This window comes from Hippocampus comes, unplaced genomic scaffold (assembly GCF_001891065.2).
Source record: "Hippocampus comes isolate QL1 unplaced genomic scaffold, H_comes_QL1_v1.1 scaffold67, whole genome shotgun sequence".
NCBI lineage: Eukaryota > Metazoa > Chordata > Actinopteri > Syngnathiformes > Syngnathidae > Hippocampus > Hippocampus comes.
The window spans coordinates 1,427,021-1,451,024 of NW_017805221.1; the positions used below are offsets into that span (position 1 = coordinate 1,427,021).

At 48.7% G+C, this 24,004-nt stretch overlaps 1 protein-coding gene across 1 annotated transcript in view; it reads left to right on the forward strand.

Annotated features, from left to right (window-relative positions):
- Positions 1–9,341: 9,341 nt before the first annotated feature.
- prkcg (protein kinase C, gamma) overlaps positions 9,342–24,004 on the forward strand; it is a 19,553-nt gene continuing 4,890 nt past the window's right edge. The window contains exons 1-14 of the mRNA XM_019869210.1: positions 9,342–9,664; positions 9,790–9,891; positions 11,415–11,637; positions 14,912–14,943; positions 15,053–15,135; positions 16,697–16,808; positions 17,907–18,035; positions 18,128–18,284; positions 19,108–19,309; positions 20,431–20,628; positions 22,580–22,753; positions 23,162–23,253; positions 23,581–23,643; positions 23,797–23,935. Of these exons, the coding sequence (XP_019724769.1) occupies positions 11,420–11,637; positions 14,912–14,943; positions 15,053–15,135; positions 16,697–16,808; positions 17,907–18,035; positions 18,128–18,284; positions 19,108–19,309; positions 20,431–20,628; positions 22,580–22,753; positions 23,162–23,253; positions 23,581–23,643; positions 23,797–23,935 (1,599 nt within the window). The 5' untranslated portion in view covers positions 9,342–9,664; positions 9,790–9,891; positions 11,415–11,419. The remainder of the gene's footprint in view (positions 9,665–9,789; positions 9,892–11,414; positions 11,638–14,911; positions 14,944–15,052; positions 15,136–16,696; positions 16,809–17,906; positions 18,036–18,127; positions 18,285–19,107; positions 19,310–20,430; positions 20,629–22,579; positions 22,754–23,161; positions 23,254–23,580; positions 23,644–23,796; positions 23,936–24,004) is intronic.

The window sequence follows — 24,004 nt, forward strand, 5'->3', positions numbered from 1 at the left end:
GGCAAATGATCTTTTATCTACACATGGATTGCTTTTTTTTTCTTTCTTTCTTTTACGTCTGCGTGTGGGCAATTTCAAGGAAAAAGAAAAATTGTCAATCTGTAACCATAACAGAGAGCTCCTTCCTTTGTGCCATTGCCCCCCCCCCCCTTTCAAGTCGGCCACCCCCGAATCAATGCATGTTGAACTGAATTAAATCTCAAAGCTTTGCGGTGGGAGAGTTTCCGTTGTTCAATTAGGAGCAAAGGAAGGCGCCTTTTCGATGTGGTAATGAGCCCGCTTTACGCTTCCTGCCAACAGCGGTTACCGCGGCAACACTTTGGCTGCGTGGCGGTCATATTCCGACGACCGACGGACCTGCTCTGACATTGAGCGGTATTGACTTCACTCGAGGCGCTAATTCTGAAGTCTGTGACTGCATGAACAGAAATGTCTCTTCAAATATTGGGCTCTTTTTTATTTTTTATGTTTCTTTTACGCGGTGGGAGGAGAGAAAAAAAAAACAAACCAGAATATATTAAAATATACTGTTTTTGAGAATGTACCATGTTATACTGTGATTTAACCTGAGATATTTTATTGTATTCAGATCATTCTATCATTTATCAAGAAATATATATGTACAAATAATATATATATATATATACATACACAGGTGTATATATTAGTTAAGTTTGGTATCTTTGGAGGAAGTGTTAGCTGAAATAGTTTTCAATGTTTTAGCTTTGTAGCAAAACTAGAAACTGAAATCATTTTTGAACTTGGATTCCTCCTCTATGACTGTGAAGACATTAGTGCCTGTGACAAAAACAAAAAAAGTAAAAGTCAAAACTCGCTATTCATCTGTATCTAGCCCATATCTATTGGTTCCCGTCGCTCCTTTGGTACGACCGAGAATTTCTTTCTGCCCACCCCCCACCCTCGGCCGCCCTACATGGCAATGTTCCTTGGCCTGTTTTGCTATCTCGCCTCCTGTTTTGTTAGCGAGCCACAGACATTGTCCGCTCGTTTGGGTCTTGGCAGAAAGCCTCTTTTGTCACACAGACCATCAGCTAGCAACTAGCAACTTGCCTTTCGTGAGCCCTCCATCTCCCAACTTAGCAAAAACAGAGACCAGTCGATACTGTGTGTTCTTGCTCCTTTTGACCGATTGTCGATGCCGATCGATTCATCGCTAACACCGAGTCACCTTTGGACATTGTTGCGATGTGAATGATGTGACTGAAGTGTGCATCTGCCGACCACGTCACTGTAGCAAGTCTGGGCTGTAAACGCACCACCACCAGCGGGCGAACCGGGCCGCCGTTGCTACGGCGTTGCCATGGCATTTTCATGGCGTTGCCATGGCGTCCTCCGCACAGCCACTACCTGGTGCCTGCTGGGTAATACAGCATCAAGTCCTTTACCCCCTTCGCCCCAAAGCGCTGATCAAAGAAAAGAAAAATCAGAGCTTACGGCGCCGTCGCCTCTCGGCCGAACTGATCTGGTCTGGACTGGGTGCGATGATAAAACGTCTCTATCGTTCTCATCTTGGAATCCTTGCCGCGTTTCATAACATGGCTCGCCGGTCAGCACGGCAGCGTGTCCCCTGTGCGCCGTCGAAGGAGGACGCGGCGAGAGGTGTCGCGCCATCAAGGCGTGCTGCATGTGCTCCAGCCTTGTGCGGAAGCAGCATGCTTCCGCGGTCGATTTCCCCCTCCCCGTTGCCGTGTGAAATGCATGCAAACGCTTTGCCCCCGGCATGCATATTTAACACACAATGCGGAGCGCGCTCAGCCAATGATCCCGATCGCCAAGACGCTCTCCAAAGCGTCACCTCAAGTGGTTTAATCACGGCGCACGCGTGGCTTTCCGAATTGAGCCTTCCGCTCAGCCCAGACCACGTCTTGGTGGATTTGCTTTGTGGAGATTTTGCTTTTCTTTACGACGAGCGACGTCCGCTCCGCTCGCTTTGTGCTTTCTGTCGCTTGCCTTTGCCGTCCGCTCGGCTTCGCACCGTCACTAGCTTGTCACTCGCACTCACCTTCTGGTTCGGCACGTCCGCTTCAATTTGGATCCCTTGACTGACTTGCTCCTCTTTTGATTGAGCCCGTCGTCCTAATTTGCGACGATTTATCCGATTTACCGTCGTTTGCGCGGTCCAGTCCAGCCGAGCGCATCGGGCTCGTCGGCCGCCCGACTCTGAAAGCGATCCTTGGCGCAGCCCCTCCTCCTCCTCCTCGCCGCCTCGGGCGCCCCATCTTTGGGCCCGTGACCTGGGAGACGTTACGAGTGGCGCTCCGCAATTCAAACAGGGTCCTCATTGGCTGACTCGGCCGTGAATTATATCAAGGAAATAATCGGAGTGCCGCTGGTAGTGCTCAGCAGGTCGAGGGTGTTGCATTTTTTTTCACCATTCCGAGTCTCTCGTTCCCCACAGAAAGCGGCGTCTGCGTACGCACTTCCAACGGTGTACAAAGTTCTGCTCTAGTAACCTCTCGAACACAAAAGGCCTCCTCACGGCTTGCTAAGGCAGGTTTCTAGTCGAAGTGATGATGTTGCTCCGAGCCCGGACCGGTCCGGTCTGGGCCCTAATTCAAATGTTGTGTGAGTTCATTTGACCTTGTCTTTCCGGGGTGGGGCTGGAGGGTCAGTGCTGCACTTACTTCTTGAGAATTGCTTCATAAAAAATATGATTCTCTTTCATTCTTTCCTGTGGTTCTGTGTTTCCTTCCTTTCGTGTGTCAAGCGTGCATTTGCAATCAGTGGAGTGAGATGAAAGAGGAGTTTGCTTTTTGTGTTCTGGTGCGGGGGCGGCCCGGTGGGTGAGTGGCTCGCGCATCGACCTCACAGTGCAGATGTACCGGGTTTGATTCCGGCTGTGGCCTTCCTGTGTGGAGTTTGCATGTTCTCCCCGGACCTGCGTGGGTTTTTTTCCGGGTACTCCGGTTTCCTCCCACATTCCAAAAACATGCATGGCAGGCTAATGGAACACTCCAAATTGTCCAGAGGTGTGAGTGTGAGCGTGGATGGTTGTTGGTCTCTGTGTGCCCTGCGATTGGCTGGCGACCAGTTCAGGGTGTCCCCCGTCTGAGCATCAGCGGTTCAGAAAATGGATGGATGGATGGATGTTGTGGTGCGTGCATGGGTGGCTGTACTTTTGTTTCCAGTCCAAGAACCTGACATTTTACTCACTTGGTTGGGTCCATTTTCTTTTTTTTTTTTTTTCCACCAAGACCAAATCTTTGAACCCAGACACACAGTCATCGTAATCAGTAGCAAACAGCGGGATTGATGGGCTGGGTTTTGGGGGGGGCTCTCATCTCCGGTCTGCCCCGCTTTGATTTGATGGAATCTGACCAAAAACAATCCACCTCCTTCACTCTCAAACCTCATCAACACGTGTGCCGACGCTTCGTCAGCTTCAGAAACCGAGACGGCCAACTGTGAAGCGACACCTAAAAAGCACCTGACACACGAAGCCCTGGGGGACAGACAATTGACGGGCGAGGCTATTGCGCAACGCTCGCTCCACCCACCGCCCCCAATCTCGCGCGTCTGTGATCTGCTAATTACACAGGTTTTGTCACGATGACGGGCGAATGGCTAATTGCATTGTGATGCTTCTGACGGGACGCCCACTTAATGACTTCACGCTCTAATAAGATTGAGTTACAGACATTTAGATCACGGTGTCCCCGAACATTGATTTGAGGTCAGTGCTGCGCTTTAGCTTTCTCATGGTGAATATAAGACGGGGGCTTTTCAACGTCAAGTCCCTGTCTAGTCAAAAGAAATGTCTTCTGAACACAGAACGGCGTTTCGTACAACCCCGACAAACTGGAATCATTAAAAAAAAAAAAAACATTAAAAATTCAAGTATATCAAATGAAGATCTCACACGCTATGAGTGTGTTTGCCGGTTGACTGTTTATCAAATGACAGGATGACCCGGAAACATGAATACTACTTTGCCGAGACATAGACATATCATTACTCATTTGAGGTGCAAAAATACATCCACCGAAAGCCTTCGATGGCCGGAATGTATTGCAATGAGTGGTCGCGAGGCTTTTCCACACTGCAATGAGGCACTCTAAAGTGGGCACACCAGCCTGAAGCTCCTGTGCAGATGCTCACTGTCATCTTCTCCACATGATGTGTGTGCACAGGGTGATACATTTTCATTTTATGATTTCATTTGAGTTCTTTTTATGTCGTTACTTTTAATTCATTTTCAGGGTGGGTTATTTCGTTTTTAGTTTTAGTTTTTTGAAAATGATCCGTTCCATTTTTTTTTTTTTTTTTTGCGGGGGGGGGTGTATTTCTTGGTTGCAGGATGAGAAAAAAAATCCCAGTATGGTGTCGTAAAAACCTTTATGCTTGCATGTTCCCATTCGCGGTCCAAATGCATTCGCCACCTGTTGGGCCTTCCAAGGGTTTGATACCATCAAAAATCGTTGATGGGCGGATGGGCCCCCTTATTCACCCTCCACCCCCCCTCTTTGCACGCCACTGCCTGTACCTCTTCTCATCGTTTATTTTAGCCCTAGAGCTATTTTTTTTTCTTTGAAGAAATTGAAATTCCAAAAGGCATTTACTTTAAAAAAAAAAAATCACATCAAAAAGTATTTACCAAAGTGGCAGTCAAGTCACAGTTTAGATCGGCTGAACGTGAACAAAATGGACGTCTTGAGGGGATCGAAAGTGATTCGGCAGTCATGCACACGCGTATAATGCATCAGGGGGAAAAAAAACAGGGCTGTTCTTGCTTTCATCATGCGTGCGGTGCCGCCGGGTTCTACACCTCATCGGTTTGAGCTTTGCGGTCGGGGGGGTGGGGGGGGACACCCATCCTTTCATCTTGTTTTTTTTTTTTTTCCCCCTGTTGCATATGCGATCTCTTGTTTCCTGTTTTTACACACAAGCCCCACACGGACACAGGCAAATGAGCTAAATGTGCCACCACGCAATTGTGTGTTTGTGTTACTAGAGAGTAGCAATTAAAGGGAAATTGGATTAAAAACTGTGCACAAACATGTCTTGTGCGGGCAATGGAGAACTGCGCAAGAATGACTATTTGTTGATTTGGAATGGTCACGAAAGTGGAGTCAATGCAAATGTGTGTCCATGAATTAACCTTGACGGTTCACTTTGCTCCAGCGTCTCACAGTTGCTTCAATTTCATTTGCTCGTTCTATCCGAAGCACGTTCACGCTCACGCCATCGTCCCAAAATGCGCCGGAATGTGAAAAGTCCACGGACATTTGACATTTGCTGGAGACACTTTGTTCAACATCAGGCCAAGGCCGCATCGATTACGCACGCTCCATGTTGGCCGTCACGTGTGAAAAGTCATGCCGAGTCATCGCAATCCCTGTCGAAACGTCTTTACGCAGTGGCCAGCCCGCCCTCCTCCTGACCGACCCAGCACGACCTGGTAGGTGAAAAACTTCCCATGTAAGGGATTCGGGTTAATGTGAGGGTTGCAATTAGTGGTTGGTTAGCGCCGCTCTCTGGGAAATGAATGAAATTCGATGTCATGTGCTGCGAGTTGACAGGAAGTCGATTTTATGTGTGTGTGTGTGTGTGTGTGTGTGTGTGTGTGTGTGTGTGTGTGTGTGTGTGGCTGCTGAACGCCACTGGGGAATGGCAATTGGTCTGACAACGCAGGACTGACGATCCAAACACCCTCCGTCTTCAGCTTGTTCTCCCATCGCCCCATTAGCCGATGGGCTGTCTTAGCCTGAAAGCCGCTGGCTGCCCGACGCCGAGCGTTCCCTGGAGCGCATTTTGTCCACGACCTCCTCCGCCTCGCCGCGGCGCCCCGCGGGCGCTTCTGTCATGCACGTCAGAGGATTTGACGTGTGATTAGCATTCCGGGCGTCGAAGCCTTTCAGCTCACGCGCGTTTTGTTTGTGGCTTTTGGCGACGACCCGATTCTCATTCAACACGGCGGCGACATAATCTGCCAAAATTCATTGATCGAAATCTGATCAAGGGTAAATCTGCGGTGTCAATTTCTGCCTGCGAATGCCTCTTCTGTGACTTGGATTCGATGCTTGGATTCTTACTTGAGGCACTGAAAAAAAACACCTTTTAGTCAAGTTATGCGCAAAATCCGTTTTTGGGTGGCAATGTTGGAAGTCGGACAAGTTTGGGGCACCTCCGACGCGACGTCACGTAAACGGAGTATTTGTCTCCGTGGGTCGCAGTATTCGCCGTGTGTCAAGATCGTGGAAAAAAAAAGACGACGCCGTTCCTGGAGTGAATGACAAAAGCCGCGCGGCGATTTCGAGTCACTGGCGGCGTTATTTCATTGGTGGGAATTTGGAAAGAAACGATTTTGCCACCAAAAGTTTTTCGGCGCGCGGCAGGTTGTCAGCTGCTCATAAGACGCCACAACGTGGCGCCAAAACACCGCTTTTCTCTTCGACAGTGCTTTGGCCTCCTGTCATTTAAAAGCACAAGCCCCTCCCATTCACCAAAAGTTTTTTTTCAGTGAAAAATGGAGGATGATTTCTTCAAAAAATAAATAAATCAATAAACAGTTGAATTCACGAGTTGCAAATGTGCAAATAGGAGGACTGTGATCTATATATTGAAAGTCGCTGAAAAAGAGTCAACTGATAGTTTTCTTGCCCCCCCCCCCAAGAAAAATACAACTAGAATAAAATGAATGCAAAACTCCACTTTTTCGACCGTCTTCCCATAAAAATAGTGCGTAATGAAACACAGGCATGTCGATGTCTTTTGTGATGCGCTCAGACAGAAACTTTGGCATCCGTTTTGAACAAGCAGTTTTGTTTTTTTTTTGGTTTCTCTTTGTGCAGCGTGTGCTTGTTCACACTTAGTCAGCAGCTCGCCTTTGATGGTCGCCTCGTCGCCGGCCAAATGTCTTCACTGAGCGTCACCGAAATTTGTTGCTCTTCCGCCAAAAATCCGCATTCAAGAAGATGCGGGTGGAGCCCCCCCCCGACAGAAAAGCAAGACGGGCAAAGAGACTCGTCGGAGGCGACGGGCTTTGACGGGCAGTGATGCGATGACCTTGGGCGCCACTTGCTCTTCCATCCCGCCGACAGGCAAGTCAATTTTGACACCCAGGTAGAAGTTGCATGGCGGGGAGCCTGTGTTAAATGATAATGGATGCGTGTCATTGGAGAAATGCTGATTGCATCACGTCCCCCCATCGGGGGTCCATCAGACGAGAATTTTTTTGTTCCATTCATTTGTGTTGTGAAAATTGGAGAGACAGAGAGAGCCGCCTGTCTGCGTCATTGAGTGCTCGAAGAAGCTTTCGAAGGTAGCGTGCTCGTTATCTTTGCTCGGCTCGTTAATTGAGCCACAAGGCGCATATTTGACTTGAGAAAAATCAACCGGAGACGTCACAGAAAGCGTCGACTGGATACTGAACGAAGTGTTACCAAGACAGGATTTTCTGAATAGCGACAAATGACATCGCGTAGTAAAAATGGGGAGTGCACGTGCTTTTTAGAGGGCCAACTTAAAAAGGAGTCACGTGATGTTTTTATTACTTTCGGGCCCGCCACGGAAGCATGACAGAAGGCTCCAAAAGACACCGAAAAACACCGAGGCGTCGTATTGCCGACTCGCCATGCGAGACTTCTGAGGTGTGTGTGAATTCCGATTTCACTTCTGGTCCCCAAACGTGTCGTGCGGGTTGTGAACTTTTCCGACATCTCGCATGCGCAGTTAGCCCTGCAATCGACTGCTCAGTTTTGCCGTGTACGTCTTGAACAACACATTGAATTGGCACCGCAAATGATCGGGGTACTTTTGGAATGTTGTGAAGAAGGCATCGGGAAATCTTGCTCATATCTTTCAAAAGGGAAACAAAAATACAATTTTGCTGCAGATTTTCCACCCAAATGAAAAGTACAACTCAATTTTGAAAAAAAAACAACATGATATAGACAACAGGTGTCAAACTCAAGGCCCGCAGGCCAGATCCGGCAAAGCTCCGATCGAGTCCAATCAGCTGCCGGTTTCTCCCGATTGCTGCTGAAATGACACATCTCGTCGTCAGACAGGCGCACGTTGGCACCGAGCGGCGTACCGACGACAGCGCATGCAAAGACACGTCGGTGCACGCCGGCGCTTTCTTATCTGGCCCGCTGACACCGTTTTGCTCTCGAATAATCTTGCTAATTAGAATTGTTAATTAATTCTCTGCCAGCGTCCTCATCAGGAGACTAATAACCTACATTTCCATTCATTAGACCTTTGGCCTTTTGCTCATCTCGCAGTCTCTCCATCCCACCGCACTCCAGACCTTTCTGTCCCCGCACGGCGGCCCGACCCCCAGCCCACCCCCACCCCCCAAAATGACGCCCTCATCTCTGCCCACAGCTTGCTCCTCCCAGGCTGAGCCACAGGCACACCCAGTATGTGTGTAATTAATTGTGACTAGGTGTGCCGACTCTAACCGGACCGTTTTCTCCATCGCGGCGAGCCGATCCGGTTCTCAAACGGAAGTCGTCACGCCGTAGCAAATGATGTCGTATACTTGACATACCATCAAATGGATTTCCCAAAATGGGATTCTAGAATGAAACGGGTTGTGATGGGGTCAACACGTAAGATGTCAGATGAAGTAGCATTCTCTGATTGATTGATTGATTGATTGATTGATTAATTGATTTGTCTTTATTTTGCAGCTTCCATTTATAGCCTTTGCGTGGGGGGGGGGGTGATTCTAATGAACAACGTTCTTCTGTAATTGTGTCAAATTAAGAAGAGATTTATTTTGACTTTACAGGGACTTGAAGCAATTTTTAACACTCGTATGCCCTCTGTGTAGCGTTTTCGCCTTTGGATAGAACTGCCTGCCGCACTGAAGCGAGTTGGAAAAAAAAAAAAGAGAAAGCTTCTGCCTATTTTGCATCTCAACTGCACCGAGAGAACCCGTGTCGTATCTGGACTTGACGTTTGACTCCAAAATTGCACATGGGCCTTCTCAATGTAACGTTTGCAGGCTGAACTAATTGTCGTGGAAGTGGCCTCCCTGCCAGGCTTGCTTCCAATGCACCAAAAATCGAATTGGACCAAAATTGTTCTGTGAAGAGACTCACTGCGTGAGTGTTTTTTTTTATTTTTATTTTTTTAATGAACTGCAGTCTTTTTGCCGCAGATTGTTGCTTATTTCACGGGCCTGTTGATCCCCCGCTCATCCGCTCGGAACCGTCTTATTTCGCCACGTCCCAGTTAGTCCTGCCGCTCTCCGGCAGGCCGTCTCGCTGCTCCTTTCGTCCAATATGGCTTCCCCGCTATTTCTTTCCCTTCCTTCGTCTGCCACTCCAAAAAGGCACGAGAGGCAGCTGGCACTCGGTCCGCACTGGCAAAAATGGCCGCCTTTCGCCTTCTCCCGTCCCCCTTTCCGCGCTCCACCTCCCTGGGCCCCTCTTGAGAGAAGTAACCCAGATTTGGAAATGAATCGCCTGCTATTCCCCTCCATCTCTCCCTCTCCTCTCGCTCGCTCCCGTTCTCTTTCTCTCGCTTATCTTTTCATCCTACTCTTGGTAAAAACAGGAGCAATCTTGGAAAGAGAGTTGCACCTCTCCATCTCGGCGTCCTCCTCCTCACCCTGCCTGCGGCTCCGCGGATATTTACAACTTCTATCTTTGGTTCCAGGAAAGCTTGAATCGCGGTCCCCTGCTGCTGTTTGGTCGAGAAAGCTTCCTCCTTCTTTTTTTTTTTTTTCCTTCTAATTTGCACTGGCTCATTTCCTTTCCTCTTCTGCTCATTTCTTTCTTTCTTTCTTGTTGTTTCGCGTCTTACTTTTTTCTACAGGTGCCTCTCTTGCGAGGTGACGGCCGAGCAAAGGAAGACAAACCCCCCCCCCCCCGCCCCCCTCGCCGCTCAAGCCTTCTACCGAAAGACTGACATTTTCAGGTACTTTCCCCCGACACGTTTTGCGCCCTTGCATTATTAAACGTGGAATAGCTCCGTCCCATTTTGCGCCGCAGTCTCCTCTCCGCTTTTTGCGCCTTCAATCCATCACCTTTCCAGACGCGGCTTTGAGCTCCGGGCTAACTGGTGAATGTTTTCCAAATCAATCGGTGTCGCTGCCGTCGGTGTGACAGTAGCGACGCTCAGGTTACAAACTGTGTTTTCAAAAGCCGGCGGGGGAGAGGACCCCGGGCTCTTAATGTTGGAGCAGGTGGTGAGGGTGTTGTTGACATGGCAACAGAGGAGGTACAGTTGACATGGCGACCGGGGCGAGGGCTGGGGAGATGGAGATGTCAGCGATGCTGAGAAAAAGCCGGCGAGCCCGTTGGCGGACTGGACGAGGCGGAATGTGGGACAGTTGTGTTAATTGTTTCGCGACTGAAAGTCTCTGAAGAGCGATTTGCCGCCGTGCGCGAATTAACTTCTACCTCCTTCATGATGTCCTCTCATTCCCTCCACACCTGTCACTTGACGGCTTAAAAAGACCCGGGGACAGTTTGTTTCTTTTCGAAAAAGTGGCCCCATTTGTCGGAAGCTTGCATTGCAGTTTGCTTGACTCTGCCAAGGTTCGATCCAGGCAGCTGGACGTTCCGGAACGTCTTTTATCCAAAAAGCCTTTTCGAATTTTCAAGTGTGGAGGTCCCAAATGGATGGGCGTTGCCACCCCGACAGAGGACACGCCCCACCGGAGACATAAATGGGGAGGATCCGGGCTTCAAAAGTCGAAGTTTGGGTTTGAAGGTGAAACGTAGTCACCAAGCAAGAAAAGTGTCTCCATTCGACCTTCACGGATTGCCGTGAGCTGGATGGCGAAGGAGCCGCCCAGGCTCAGAAGTGACACAAAGTGTTTCAGAAAACCAAAGCCTGATTGAGATACTTTGCCAGCGATGTCAAAAAATATCAAGAGTGGAGGCCAAACCCTCATCTGTTAAATGGACATAGCGTTGCCTTTGATAACAAAACAAAAACAGTGACAAGACAAATTTTGGACCAGAAATTAGAATATTACTCCCCCAGACCTCCAAGAGGGTGACATGGACAGAACGTCCTGATTCTCGAATGTGGCTATTGGCCTTTTGCACACGCACGTTATGGGGAAGACGTGGAGGACGCTCGCGAGAGGTCAAAATGGCCATCAAGCGCTTCTAGAATCCTAATTTGACGCTCGAGTGTAATGAGACTGTACTCTGTTCCACCACTAGTAAGTCTTCCAAACAGCTCTCAGTTGGATGGCGTGCACTTCGAACAGCGACCGCGATCACTTCATGACTAGCTGCTCACCGGCACCACCATTCCCGACTTTTATTTTCAACGTGACCCATTCTGCGTTCCGCCCCGTCTCCCGCGGCTCCGTCCGCCTGTCCCACTTTCAAGGTCTTCCCACCCTTGCGTGCGGCTCAATCGGGTCCTGGCCGTCATCCATCCTCCCATTCTGGTCCTCTTCTAATCTAGCGTCTCCCTCCTAGGCGTGATGTCGGCCCCCGTTTCGCCTTGCCCGCTGACGCTGGCCTCCCCGACGTCGGGGGGCTCCCCGCTGCCCTCGCCCCTCTCCCCTCCGCCCAGGGTGCCCGTGTTCCAGAGGAAGGGCGCCCTCAAACACAAGAGGATCGTAGAAGTGAAAGATCACCAGTTCACGGCCCGCTTCTTCAAGCAGCCCACCTTCTGCAGCCACTGCACCGACTTCATCTGGTACGCGTGCACGCGCACATCCACACGCGACACGCAACACCAACACCCGTGCGTTTGTGGCCAAAGCACCCCGGTAGTTCTGAAGCCGCCTCCTCAGGCAACCCACCGCCGCTTTTTTTTTCTCTCTCTTGCGCTCCTTGAGGCTGCCGAAGCAGCCCACATCAGCCAGCACACTGACCCCATCCGATCAAATAACCTCTCCTCCCCGCCTGAGCCCACACGAAAAAACACATTCTGTTCAAAGCAGGCTCGCCGGACACTTCATTAGGTACACATGTACAAGCTAATGAGATTCCACGCTCGAGCTGCCTTTCCAAACAATGCGGCTTCTGTCAAAAGTCACCATATTTCTGAATGAGCACCAATGTAGCAATTTCGCAAACATTACAAATTATTTGCATTACTTAGTCGTAGTAGTAGTATTTAATAGTGTGTGCGTGCATGTATGCCATGCGTGCGTGTGTATGCGTGTCAGTGCTGCGTCGCTTCGACTTCTACTTTGTAAATTTAAATGATCTCGGTCATCTTTTCAATCTTTTGTGACACTCTTTGAAATCGATTTATCGTGAACAACACCTTGATCAATCACAAACTGACGGTAACGGTTGAAGGGACCCATCTGCTGCCATCTGCTGGATATATTTTGATGTTTTTATTTGATTATTTGTTTTATTCTTTTTATTTCCGCACTTGAAAGATCATTTCAGATGAATTCGTAGCACCTCCTGCCGGTATGAGTGACTTGGCCGCCGGGGGCAGTAGAATGCCGGCACAAATAAAGAAGAATTTCACAAAGTCAGTGACTCCTTGAGCGCAGCAATATGACTCATACTTCATAAAGGATCAAGAAAAGACAAAAAGGTGAATCCCCGGTGAGCAAATAGCGAAAAGTTGCAGTATGCAGGTTGAGCAGTTCAAGCTGATGAGAAAGGAGGAACTCCTGCGCTCACTGATGCTCCTGCCAACATTGTGCAACAGCCTCATGTAGAATGTGAGCAAAGGCACGGGGACGCAGCAACATTTGTGGCGACGCAGAAGAGAATGTTGGCTTAGTGGGTGCTTGGTGACATATGGCGAGGCTCGAAGTCGGAGGACGGACGGCCAGCCGGCCGGCCGGCGCACGTGCCAGCAGCCTCTGGGTAGTTTTCAGGACATTCCCCCAGTTGGCTGCCATCTTGGCCGCACCATCGCACTGCTTTCTTCACACTGCGGAGGACGTCGTTTGGGCCCCTGCGTCGAGTTTTCGGTTAATTACAAAAAGCAAAATGCAAGGTGGAAGCACAGCGAGGTTGCTTGGGAGTCCTTCCCAGCAAAATTGGGAACTTGAAGTGGTTACCTTTTGTCCACCAAATGGAGCCTGCGTGCCTCACGATGGCTGCACTGGGAATCATTCTCTCCTTCCCGACTGCCTCATCGCCCTACAGACTCAGGATTTGGACATAGCGGGCTCTACATTCCACTCGTCCGACAAATTAAAATAGTTTTCAAAGGCTACTTTAATGACGTCGTCGCTGTCGGATAACTCCAAGTAAACATTGCATGAATCTCAGCGGGCGGCGTTTTCATGATGCATGTTGAACAAATCAGCACGTTAGAATGCCGTCATATTGTTTTCAACCGAGTGAATTTCATAAAATGAACAAACGCAGGCGCTCGACTTCACGACACATTCCAACAGCACCACAAAATGGCAAACTCGCTCTTTGCAGCAACGTCTCGGGGATTCGGCGGGTTTCCACACACAGTAGATGAGCTTCTATAGAATTCAAAGACCGGTCCTCGCAGAGACCGACGTCTCGAGGATTACAAAAAATTGGAAAAAAATAATAGAGACACTTAGAGACACTTAACCTCAACTAGTCAAACTCAGGTTGAAACTTGGAACCACAGAGCCAATGCAGAAAATGGCTTCCGTTACCATGGTGACTGGCAAGCGGCTGCTTGTTGTCTTGGATTATTTTGTGGTGTGGAAAACGGACGGATGGATGGATGGATGATGTATTTTGCCTTCAGCTGTTTTGCGTTGTTCTCAGGCAGCCATATGGTGGAGGAGAAAAGCATGCCACCATTAAGACACCATAAAAACATCATCCGTATTTTATTTTCTTTTTTTAATCGCCAAGCCGCCAAATGGCACTTGTCAATTATCGTGTGGATCAGTGCATGTGGCGCATGTAGCGGACACATTGCCAAACACAAATTTCCCCCTTCGCCAAACATTTGAGGAAGTGTCGGTTTTATCAAATGCTGATGACGCTTTTAACTGTGCTAACATTGCAGCTTTGCTTACTCGTGATAGTGCCGGTTGTTTGAAAATGGCGGATCTTCACCCAGACATGAGGTCAAGTCACGGGGGTCGGGGGGGGGGGATTTGCATGCCAGGCTCATTTCAAAGACAGTTTATTCAAAAATAGGCGGCTCACTAAAGGTTGACTGTACTTGGTCGGTTGTGTCGTTTCACGCCTTGATGGGTGGGCGTGCACACAAAACCATGAAAAAGTCCATTTTACCCTTTCGTACTAAAAATAGGTGAGAACAAAAGAGTAACCTCGTGCTACAACGCTACGTACTTTTTTTTTTCACTGTCGTAATGCATCAACATTGCTTTAACTGTCATTCAAAACATTGACGTTTACAAGGCAAATTCTCACAGATGTGCCGTGAAATGGTTTTAATTGAGGTGTGCAAATTGACTGAGTCATGAGCGTGCTGCTAGATGGCATTTTTGTAGTACCACTAGGAGTTATTTTACAACGTTTTGTTTTTTTTTTAGTAGTAGTTGGAGAAATGTTTCTAATCCAGATGGCTCAGTGAAGGAACACATTTCCATTGCCATCCAACGAACATGAATTGCTGGGCGATAGCCGGCTCTCTCATGCTCTCTGCTGGTCAAAAGCAGAATGTCGCTCACGTGCCGCACAGCCTCCTTGCTGCAGAGACCGCCCGGACTGATTCTGCTCACCGACACACCTCTGCCACTCTTTCGGTGTAAGCGTGTCTTATTTGTCTCCCTTTCCCAAAAATGCCCGATTCACTGCAGGCCCGATGCTGTGGCTTGAACTATTCAATTAACGCGCCAAGCAGACACCAGGACGAAGTCAAGGCGGCGATCCGGCCGTACTCTTGTTTTGTCTCCTGCGTGCGACGTTGCAGAGGAAAGACCCAAAAAAGAATCGTTTTGTTTTATCACGCTGCTGCTCGGGAAGATTGCGTTTGGTGTCCTAATTGGTTCCTCGGCCTAATCTGTGCGCCTTTCTCCCTCCCTCGCTCACAGGGGCATCGGCAAACAGGGATTCCAATGTCAAGGTACACACACGGGATCAATATTGAGCTATTCATCTTCTCAGATGAATTGCTGAGTTGAGTGTCTCTCCCTTGCCCTCTCAAACTCTCTCTCTCTCTCTCCTTTCTTTAGTTTGCAGTTTTGTGGTGCACAAAAGATGTCACGAGTTTGTGACCTTCACCTGTCCCGGCTCGGTGACGGCGCCCCGACCAGATGTGAGATGCCTTCCGCTCATCACGCACCAGTTATCCTATTCGCACGCTTGCATGACTCGCTCGCTCGCTGACTCATTAATCCAGACGCATCCTTGTCACGTCTGGCGACCGCCAGGAGGTGGGCTTTCGGAGGGGAGGAGGAAAAGGAGGAGGAGGAGGGTGTTGGGGGAGCTGATAAGACTTTCGAGGCAGGAGAAAAGCACATTCCTTCGTCATCTTTTTCAGCTTTCGGGAACAATTTGTCTTCATGCTTTGCGGATTTTGTTTTTTGGGGTTTTTTTTTGGGCCGGCCAAATGGCATCAGGAATGGGGTCAAGGCGAGCAGTGTGTGTGTGTGTGTGTGTGTGTGTGTGTGTGTGTGTGTGTGTGTGTGTGTGTCCCAGGCTTCGATTGCAGGCCCCGGCCTCCCTGTGTGGAGTTTGCATAGGTTTTCACCGGGTACTCCTGTTTCCTCCCACATTCCCAAAACATGCATGGTAGGCTAATTGGTCATTCTAAATTGTCCTTAGATGTGATTGTGAGTACCCCGCTTTCTGCCTGAAGACAGTTTGGAAAGGCTCCAGCATGCCCGTGACCCTCGTGAGGATAAGCGGCTTGGAAATGCATGGATGGATGGATGAATGTGTGTCTGCCTGTCTATCTATCAACCTATATCTGTATCTGTATCTATAAATTATGTTTTATATAGGTGGCCCGGTGGTCCAGTGGTTAGTATGTCAACCTCACAGTGCAGAGCTTCGATTCCAGCTCCGGCCTCCCTTTGTGGAGTTTACATGTTCTCCTCTTGCCTGCGTGGATTTTCTCCGGGCACTCCGGTTTCATCCCACATTCCAAAAACATGCATGGCAGGCTGATTGAACACTCTAAATTGTCCCTCGGTGTGATTGGCTAGCAACCAGTTCAGGGTGTCCCCCAACTGCCTGAAGATAGGCTCCAGCACGCCCCATGACCCTTGTGAGGATAAAGCCGATCAGAAAATGGATGGATGGATGTTTTTTATATATATATGTTCTATCTTGATGGCCCTCCGTAGTCTGTGTCTGGGGCTACCCCAAATGCCAAGTAATCCCTTTAATCTTGGACTGCTTCACCCATGGAAACACACCTACACAGGTGTGGATACAGGCCAAAACCTTTAGAAGAACAAATACAAATAAATGGTTACTTCGTGTGTTGTGACTCTGAGTAAGCGTCTCATTAGGAGTGCCGTGTGTGTGTGTGTGTGTGTGTGTGTGTGTGTGTGTTAAATGATAACTGAATGAAAAGTGCACACACAGCAAAATGGAGGATTTTCAAGTATACACTAGAGCAGAGGAAGGTGAAAAGAATGAGCGCGCTGATGATGACAGATAAAAATGAATCATCCCGCTTTGCACCACACACACACACACACACACACACGCACACACACACACACACATTTTGCTCGATCCGGTCGCCACGTCGGCCCGTTTCTGATTCATGAGCATTGCGATCCAAACGTCCCCCCGTCCTGCATGTCAACGCTTGTCCTCGCTGTCACGGCGCGTGTGGCGGCAAGCAGGTTTTTGCTGCCTTTCAGGACCTGAGGAGTCGCCACGCCTTCAAGATCCACACCTACGCCAGCCCCACCTTCTGCGACCACTGTGGCTCGCTGCTCTACGGCCTCATTCATCAAGGCATGAAATGTGCCTGTAGGTACAACTTCCTCTTCCCAACTTCAGGATGTGCACAGTCATAGGCCGTCATGTTCATCCTATTTTTAAGGGCCTGACCCATAGAGATTTTTTTTTTCCACTATATCTGGTCTGATGCTGATTGCGCATTTGGCAGAAAACATTGCTGATATGCGTATGTGTATGCAGCACCGATGCAATTATGGGGCTCTATTTTTGTGTCTCGTGCAAAGCGCGGTCGAATTGTGCGCGTGGGCGAAATTTTCTTTCTTTTGGAATTTTACTCGGCGCACGCTGGCAAAAATGGGCGTTTGCATCGTTGTGGGAGTGAAAATAGCCGACTTCATTCCCGGCGAACCGAAGTGGCTCCTCTCATTCCCTTTAAGTTCAGAGTCGGGGAGGTCTGTGGTCTGCATGACAGAACCATGACAGACTTGGAGGAGTCCTGCAGGAGATCAGCGCATGCGGAGTACGTTTGGAGGGAACTGCGAGAAGATCTCTGCTTGCAGATGATTTCAAGTTGGCCACTGTGAAGTGGGCATTGGGACACCAACTTCCACGCTCCTGATCATGCGACACCCATAGTTGTCCCAACGTCTTGAGTGTGCTTTTAAAAATTTTTTTAAGATGATCATCATTCAATTCATTGATTTATACAATGCTTCAGAGGGTGCAATGAACACAGTTGTATTTCGGAATGAAATGCAATGACATGCAGAATGTGTCTGCCTGCGGTTTAATCAGATCCACCAAAATTACATTCCACCAGCTGCGCCACAACTTAGACCTGCTTTTGGTGGGTCAAAGGTCTCGTCCGCTTTCTGTTACCTACATGTCAGGTGCACCGGGGGCGCGTCATAGAAAACGCGATCGGTCTGCCGGAATGCCCAGCATGACGTAGCGCGGTCTTCCAGAGTCCCAAATATGCTCAACTCGACTTGCGGCGGCATGAAAACAAAGCGGTGCCAGTTTCTACACCGAGCGCGTGTGCGCGAAAATGGAGCCCAATGCGTGAAGTTACTGGGAAAAGCACGATTCATGCACTTGAACTCACCTTTCTTCGACTTGACCACCTTATTAGTCCTGTATGAACTCGTGCATTGACAATCTTTCCAGGTTGCGACATGAACGTCCACCGACGATGTGAGACCAGCGTCCCCAGTCTTTGCGGCCAGGACCACACCGAGAAGCGAGGCCGGATCCACCTGACGGTGCGAGGCGAGAAGGAAGACGTCTTCGTCACAGGTGAGACCTGGTCGACGAGAGCACGAAACGACTCAGGTGGGGGCAGTGTTTTCTTTGGATCTCGGCTGTACGTGTTCTGATTGGCTCTGCAGTGCGGGAGGCTCGTAACCTGATGCCCATGGATCCAAACGGCCTGTCAGACCCGTACGTGAAACTGAAACTGATTCCCGACCCGAAGAGCCACAGCAAACAGAAGACCAAGACCATCCGCTCCACGCTCAATCCAGTCTGGAACGAGAGTTTTACCTTGTGAGTCCAAGCCAGCGTGAATGTGGACAGACAGAGTTCTGAGGGAGGCACGTCAAACTTCAGACGATGATGATGATGATGATGATGATTATTATCATTATCATCTGATTCAAACGGTCTTTTGTCAGAAGATCATTTTGTTGAAGATTTCTTCTGAGAAATTGCCATTCCCAAATTATTGAATCTTTACTAATTGGCCCATTGCTAATTTGTGTGATATCATTTGATTACTGTTTTTTTTCACTTACTTATTGTTTTCAATGTACAATTGCATACCAACATTTCATGATGTTATTTTTTTTTTTTTACTTTTAAAATTTACTTTAGTTATCTATTCATTTATCAAGACAATTTTGTGTTTTTTTTTAATCAGGAGCAAATATCTTTTTTAAATTAGTAAAATTAATTGAATGAGATTATCTGTAATTTCATCAAAAAAATGATGACATTTTTATTTCGTGCCTTTTTTCCATTTTTACTGCAGTTTTAGCAGGACAAAGTAACACAAACACACAATTGCATATCATTTTATTAGAATATTTTAATTAATATTTTAGTTAGTAAAATTAATTGTTTCAAGTTTGCTATAATTGAATCTAAAAAAAATGATGAAATAATTTTATTTCATTCTTTTTTTCAATTTTTACAGCAGTTTTAGCAGGACAAAGTAATGAGGAAAAAAAAAACGTTTAATTTTTTTTCAATGCAATTTATATCCAGGAAAAAAAAATCCTGTTGTCAGGAAATCAATCCTGTCTGTTACAAAGGTCACACTACAGGAAACTCGATGAGTTTTTCAAGGGTTTGGCACATGTGTGTGCAGTTCCGTGCGCGGCCACCAGTGGGACCGGCGTCTGTCGGTGGAGGTGTGGGACTGGGACCGCACGTCCCGCAACGATTTCATGGGCGCGCTGTCCTTCGGAGTGAGCGAAATCTTCCGGCGTCCCATCAGCGGCTGGTTCAAGCTGCTGGCCCAAGACGAGGGAGAATATTACAACATCCCCGTGCCAGACCCGGACCTGCAGGTAAAGAACTGGAAACCGATCAGAGGAGAAAACATTGAGCGCCTGTTACCCAAAAAGAGGACTGGTGCATTTCGAGTCTTTGACCAGACAGCGAAGTTGCCACTTAGCGTTTTAATGTGCTGTCACTTCTCCTCGGGCTTGGCTCGGCCTTTATCTCATTCCAAATATTGACTTCCAATAAAACCAAGCTGCGATGACTCACGCCGTCGGAATCTTGTCCTGCAACTTTGAGTTTCTCTGAGCAAATAAAAACACAAGTGCCAAGAAGTACCGCAGCGCATGTTAGGGACACCTGCACAATCGAATGAGATCCAAGACAAGCGATGCATCCTTCCCCCATTCTGCTTTTACAAAAATAATAATTCTCCATTCTGATGGATGACGCTGTCAAAGGGGATTCATGGACTGGAATTTCAGACTTTCAATCTTGTGGTGACAAAATGCTGTGAGGCCTCCGCAGAGTGAGGAAGAGATTGACTTCACGAACACGTCAACAGTCCCAGATAAGATAAGATAAGATAAGATAAGAAAACCTTTATTAGTCTCGCAGTGGAGAAATTCCCAATTCACAGCAGCAAAGTTATGAATGGAAGAAGAGAGTTAGTTCATCATTGGCCGTGTAAAAACGACTGGCCGTTAGGATTGATTTGGGTCCCAAAATATGAAATTGACCATGTTTGAATATGTAGTGGTACCTTGAGCTATCGCTTTAATTTGTTTCCGTTCTCCTCACTGAAAACACTCATCAACTCACTGTACAAGAAGCGGTGCTTAGTCAGCAATTTTTCCCAGACAAGAGGCTTCAAGGTGTTTACTGTGAACACTCCCGGTTGAAGTTTACTGTGCAAATAAACACAAAAACGAGAGAGAAATGCACCTTGTGCATTTAAAAAGAGCACGTAGCATCATGAAAATGCTAATGAGCATCTTTGTTGCGGCGCGAGAACCCTGTAAGCGACATACTGAACACGGTGCGGCAACACATGTAGACGGACGACATGAGCGTACAGTCATATATTCCCAATCCTCTGCAAAGAACCGTTATCAGTGCCGTACCGCTGAGCGGTGAGTCGAAGTTTGTTGCGTGTTTGAACGCCATCTGAACAGGCATCCCTCCGCAGGAGCCCCAGCCAGACGGTGTCACGCCCTCGCCGGCTCAAGTCGGCCCCGCCTGCCCATCTGAGGCCCTCCCTGTGGCCCTGCCCCTGACCCCCACGCCCTCCTGTCCGCCCGCCCACTCCCACGGGCCGGGCAAGGGCAAGGTGGGCATCCACGACTTCCACTTCCTCATGGTGCTCGGCAAAGGCAGCTTTGGCAAGGTAAACGACGTCTTCCACTGATGGATTGACCTTCGTGCGCCGTTTCCGACGGGAGCTCCTCAGCGCATTGTCCCTCCCCCTGCAACGGTGGCCGATGATTTATTCAAGTGTGCGTCTTTTGTGGCGTCGGCAGTCGTGAGCTCGGGCCGGCTGGCAAACAGGCTCTCCTCCTGAAGGTGCTCCTTCCCGGGGGAAGCCTGCACTCTCCGTTTTCTCGTCGGAGCCCGCTGGCCCCCCTCCCCTGCCGCAGATGAGCCGTGATGAAGAGAGTGGCGTTTCGAGTCCTTCTGCCTCATCTCCAGCTCCCTTGTGCTGTTTCGTAACTGTCAGATGAGAATCTTAACAGGGGACGGGAGAAAGAGAGCTCAACTTACGTAAGATGGATGTTGAAAGGGGTGGGCTGGGAGGGAAGAAGCGAGACTTGAGGCCGCCGAGCGAGGGGAGGCGCACACAGATCGGAAAGGAGACGATTACTGTGAGGCGGCAAGTGACAAAATGGCCAAGAGGAAATGGAATAACAAGCAGGCAAGAGAAGAGGAGCTCTATGTGTGGGATTTTCGAACATTCTAATGCTTGTGTGTGCATTTTGAAATGGGGGGCGGGGGGTACTCTTCCATAGCAGGCGAGCTACTCTGGTACTACTCAGACCCGCTTTTTAAATCTTCAAATGACTCTTCATAGAGCCATTCGCAGACTTCCACATTCGCTAAAGTTTTTTCCAGAATTTTTTATGCTCAGGCCAAAGCAATACAAGTCGTGTTTTGCTGCCATCTTGAGGCATCTTGGTGCCAATGAACTATGTTGAAGTGAGTTGAGGAGCTTCATTTGGCCCAACATAGCGCTTTGCGGCCAAATGAGGAGAAAAGCTTCGTTTGGACAAAAGTGATGCTTTGTCCTCTTGTCACATTTTGTTGCCAAGGAACTATGGCGACATGAGTTGAGGAGTTTTTGATGAGGAAACCGCCCCCCCAAAAAATCCGACATAGTAAATCATTTTCATCCAGTTAATCTGACAGCTAAAAATGTTCATAAATAAAATACCCTTCTGTGGAGAATAAATGTAGTTTATCATCCAGGAAACGATGAATGGATGGATGGATGGATGACTAATGACAATAAACATCACTTGAATTTTTACAATACGACAGTGTATGAAAGACAATTAAAAAAATGTTTAAAAAACTTTAAATTCCGCAATAAAATTCTGAAGAGACTTTGTAGTTAGGAGTCAACACCACAAATAGCGTAGCGTAAATAAAAAAAGAGCATTGAACCAATATATGTCGTGCAATGGCACCAAAGCACTCCTTTTCTCATCATCCAAACTTTGGCTCGTACAACCCTCACTTCAACATAGTTCCTGTGTGCAAAAATGACACCAGTTGGAGCCAAGGCACTACTTTTCAATCAGACCGAGAGAATTTCAGGGGTTTGGATTTTTTTTTTTTTTTTTTTTTGTGACTCAGGAAGGATGAGTTGTTAAAAAAAAAAAAAAAGAAAGAAAAGAAAACATGTCAACATGAGTGCGCACGGCAAGCACAGATTATGCGTCCTAATAGCGGCAGCACGTGCTTGATTTTGGGGATGGCCGCCATGCACACGGCAGGATGACGCGTCGCGCTTCTGACACACTGACCACGCGACAGTTGGCACGTGCGAGGACGCCGAAGCCCTCCGGAGGGGGAAATTGCATCGTGAGTCAGCTCGGAGTTCATTGCGCTTTTTCTAACCCTTTGAGCCAAGGGCTGTTTTGTGTCGGTTTTACGACGGTCACAACATTGTGCCCATGAACGCCATCATTTTGAGCATCCAAATAAAACTCTGTTGGATTGACAGTTACTTTTTGGAATTGCCGACATGAAGCGAAATCGGCGACCGAATCCGATGAAATCCACCGTGGCGGTGCGGTCGCGTCGAATGAAATGTCCGCTTTGCGATCCCCTCCGCTCAGGTGCTGCTGGCAGAGGAGCGAGGCAGCGAGCGTCTTTTTGCCGTCAAGGTGCTGAAGAAGGACGTCCTCTTCCAGGACGAGGACACGGAGAGCGCCCTGGTGGAAAGGAGGGTGCTGGCGCTCCAGATGCGCCCCCACTTTCTCACATCGCTCTACTGCGCCTTCCAGACTGAGGTGTGTGTGTGTGTGTGTGTGTGTGTGTGTGTGTGTGTGTGAGATTTTATTTCGAGTTATTTCACCGGAATTTCCAAAGGGGCAGATGGGGTGAGTTTAGGATATCCCCCCCACCCCCCCCCCCAAAAAAAAAAAAACGGCCAGTCAGTGAGTTGAGAGGTGTGGCCGAGTGAGTGATGTCACAGGCTGAGGTCGATGAGTCCGCGCGTGAGCGTCGCGGCGTGTGCTGTGGCCTACAGCAGCTGCTTGTCAGCCTTTTTACTTTGTATTTTGTGTTTTGGACCGTTTGTCCTGTTCTGAAAACTGCATGAAAGGCGAACGTGGCTCTTCTCGCCCACCCGATGGATTCATTTGATAATCGATCAATGTTTGCCTCTCTCCATGTGTGCGCACGCTGTTTTTCCACAGGATCGGCTGTACTACGTGATGGAATACGTCAACGGGGGGGACCTGATGTTTCACATTCAGATCATCGGGAAGTTCAAAGAGCCTCATGCGGCGTACGTACGCGCGCTTATCTTCACGGCGCTTTCGCTCGTCTTTCGCACTTATCTGTCCGCTTTGTTCATGATTCCCGGCAACTCTAGAAAAAAAGTCCCGGGCTGGAGGAGCGGCTCCCTCCTCTCGCTAATCTCGCCTTCTCATCCGATTATCTTTGAACAATCATCCAAAACTCATTCCGAGCCTGTTGCTCCATTTTATTTTATTTTTTTATTTGCCTTTCATCTCGACGCTTGCGCCGCCTTTCATCACCCTGCCGCCTCTTGGTGTGTCATCCTTCGCCTTTTGATTTCCGCGTGTTTCCCGAAACACGCTCTGTCACGCAGGTTTTACGCAGCGGAGATTGCGGTGGGCCTCTTCTTCCTCCACAGCAAAGGGATCATCTACAGGTAAAGGCTGATTTATGTCAAGTTGGGGGGGGTCGTTCCTCCGCAGTGCGGCGAGCAAAGCCGCGTGGCTTTTGTCTTTCTTGGCAAAAGGCTCTTTTTTGAACGCTCGGATCCCAAATGAGTTGTGCGGCGTTTGGTCCCGCCTTTCCTCAGGGATCTCAAGCTGGACAACGTGCTGCTGGACAGCGAGGGCCACATTAAGATTGCTGACTTCGGGATGTGCAGGGAGGGCATGTTTGACGGGGACACCACGCACACCTTCTGCGGCACCCCGGACTACATCGCCCCCGAGGTAGGAGCGCCACGCGGGACAGTCTGTTGGCAACACCTGGGAAGGGGACCACATTCATTTTTCACCGCC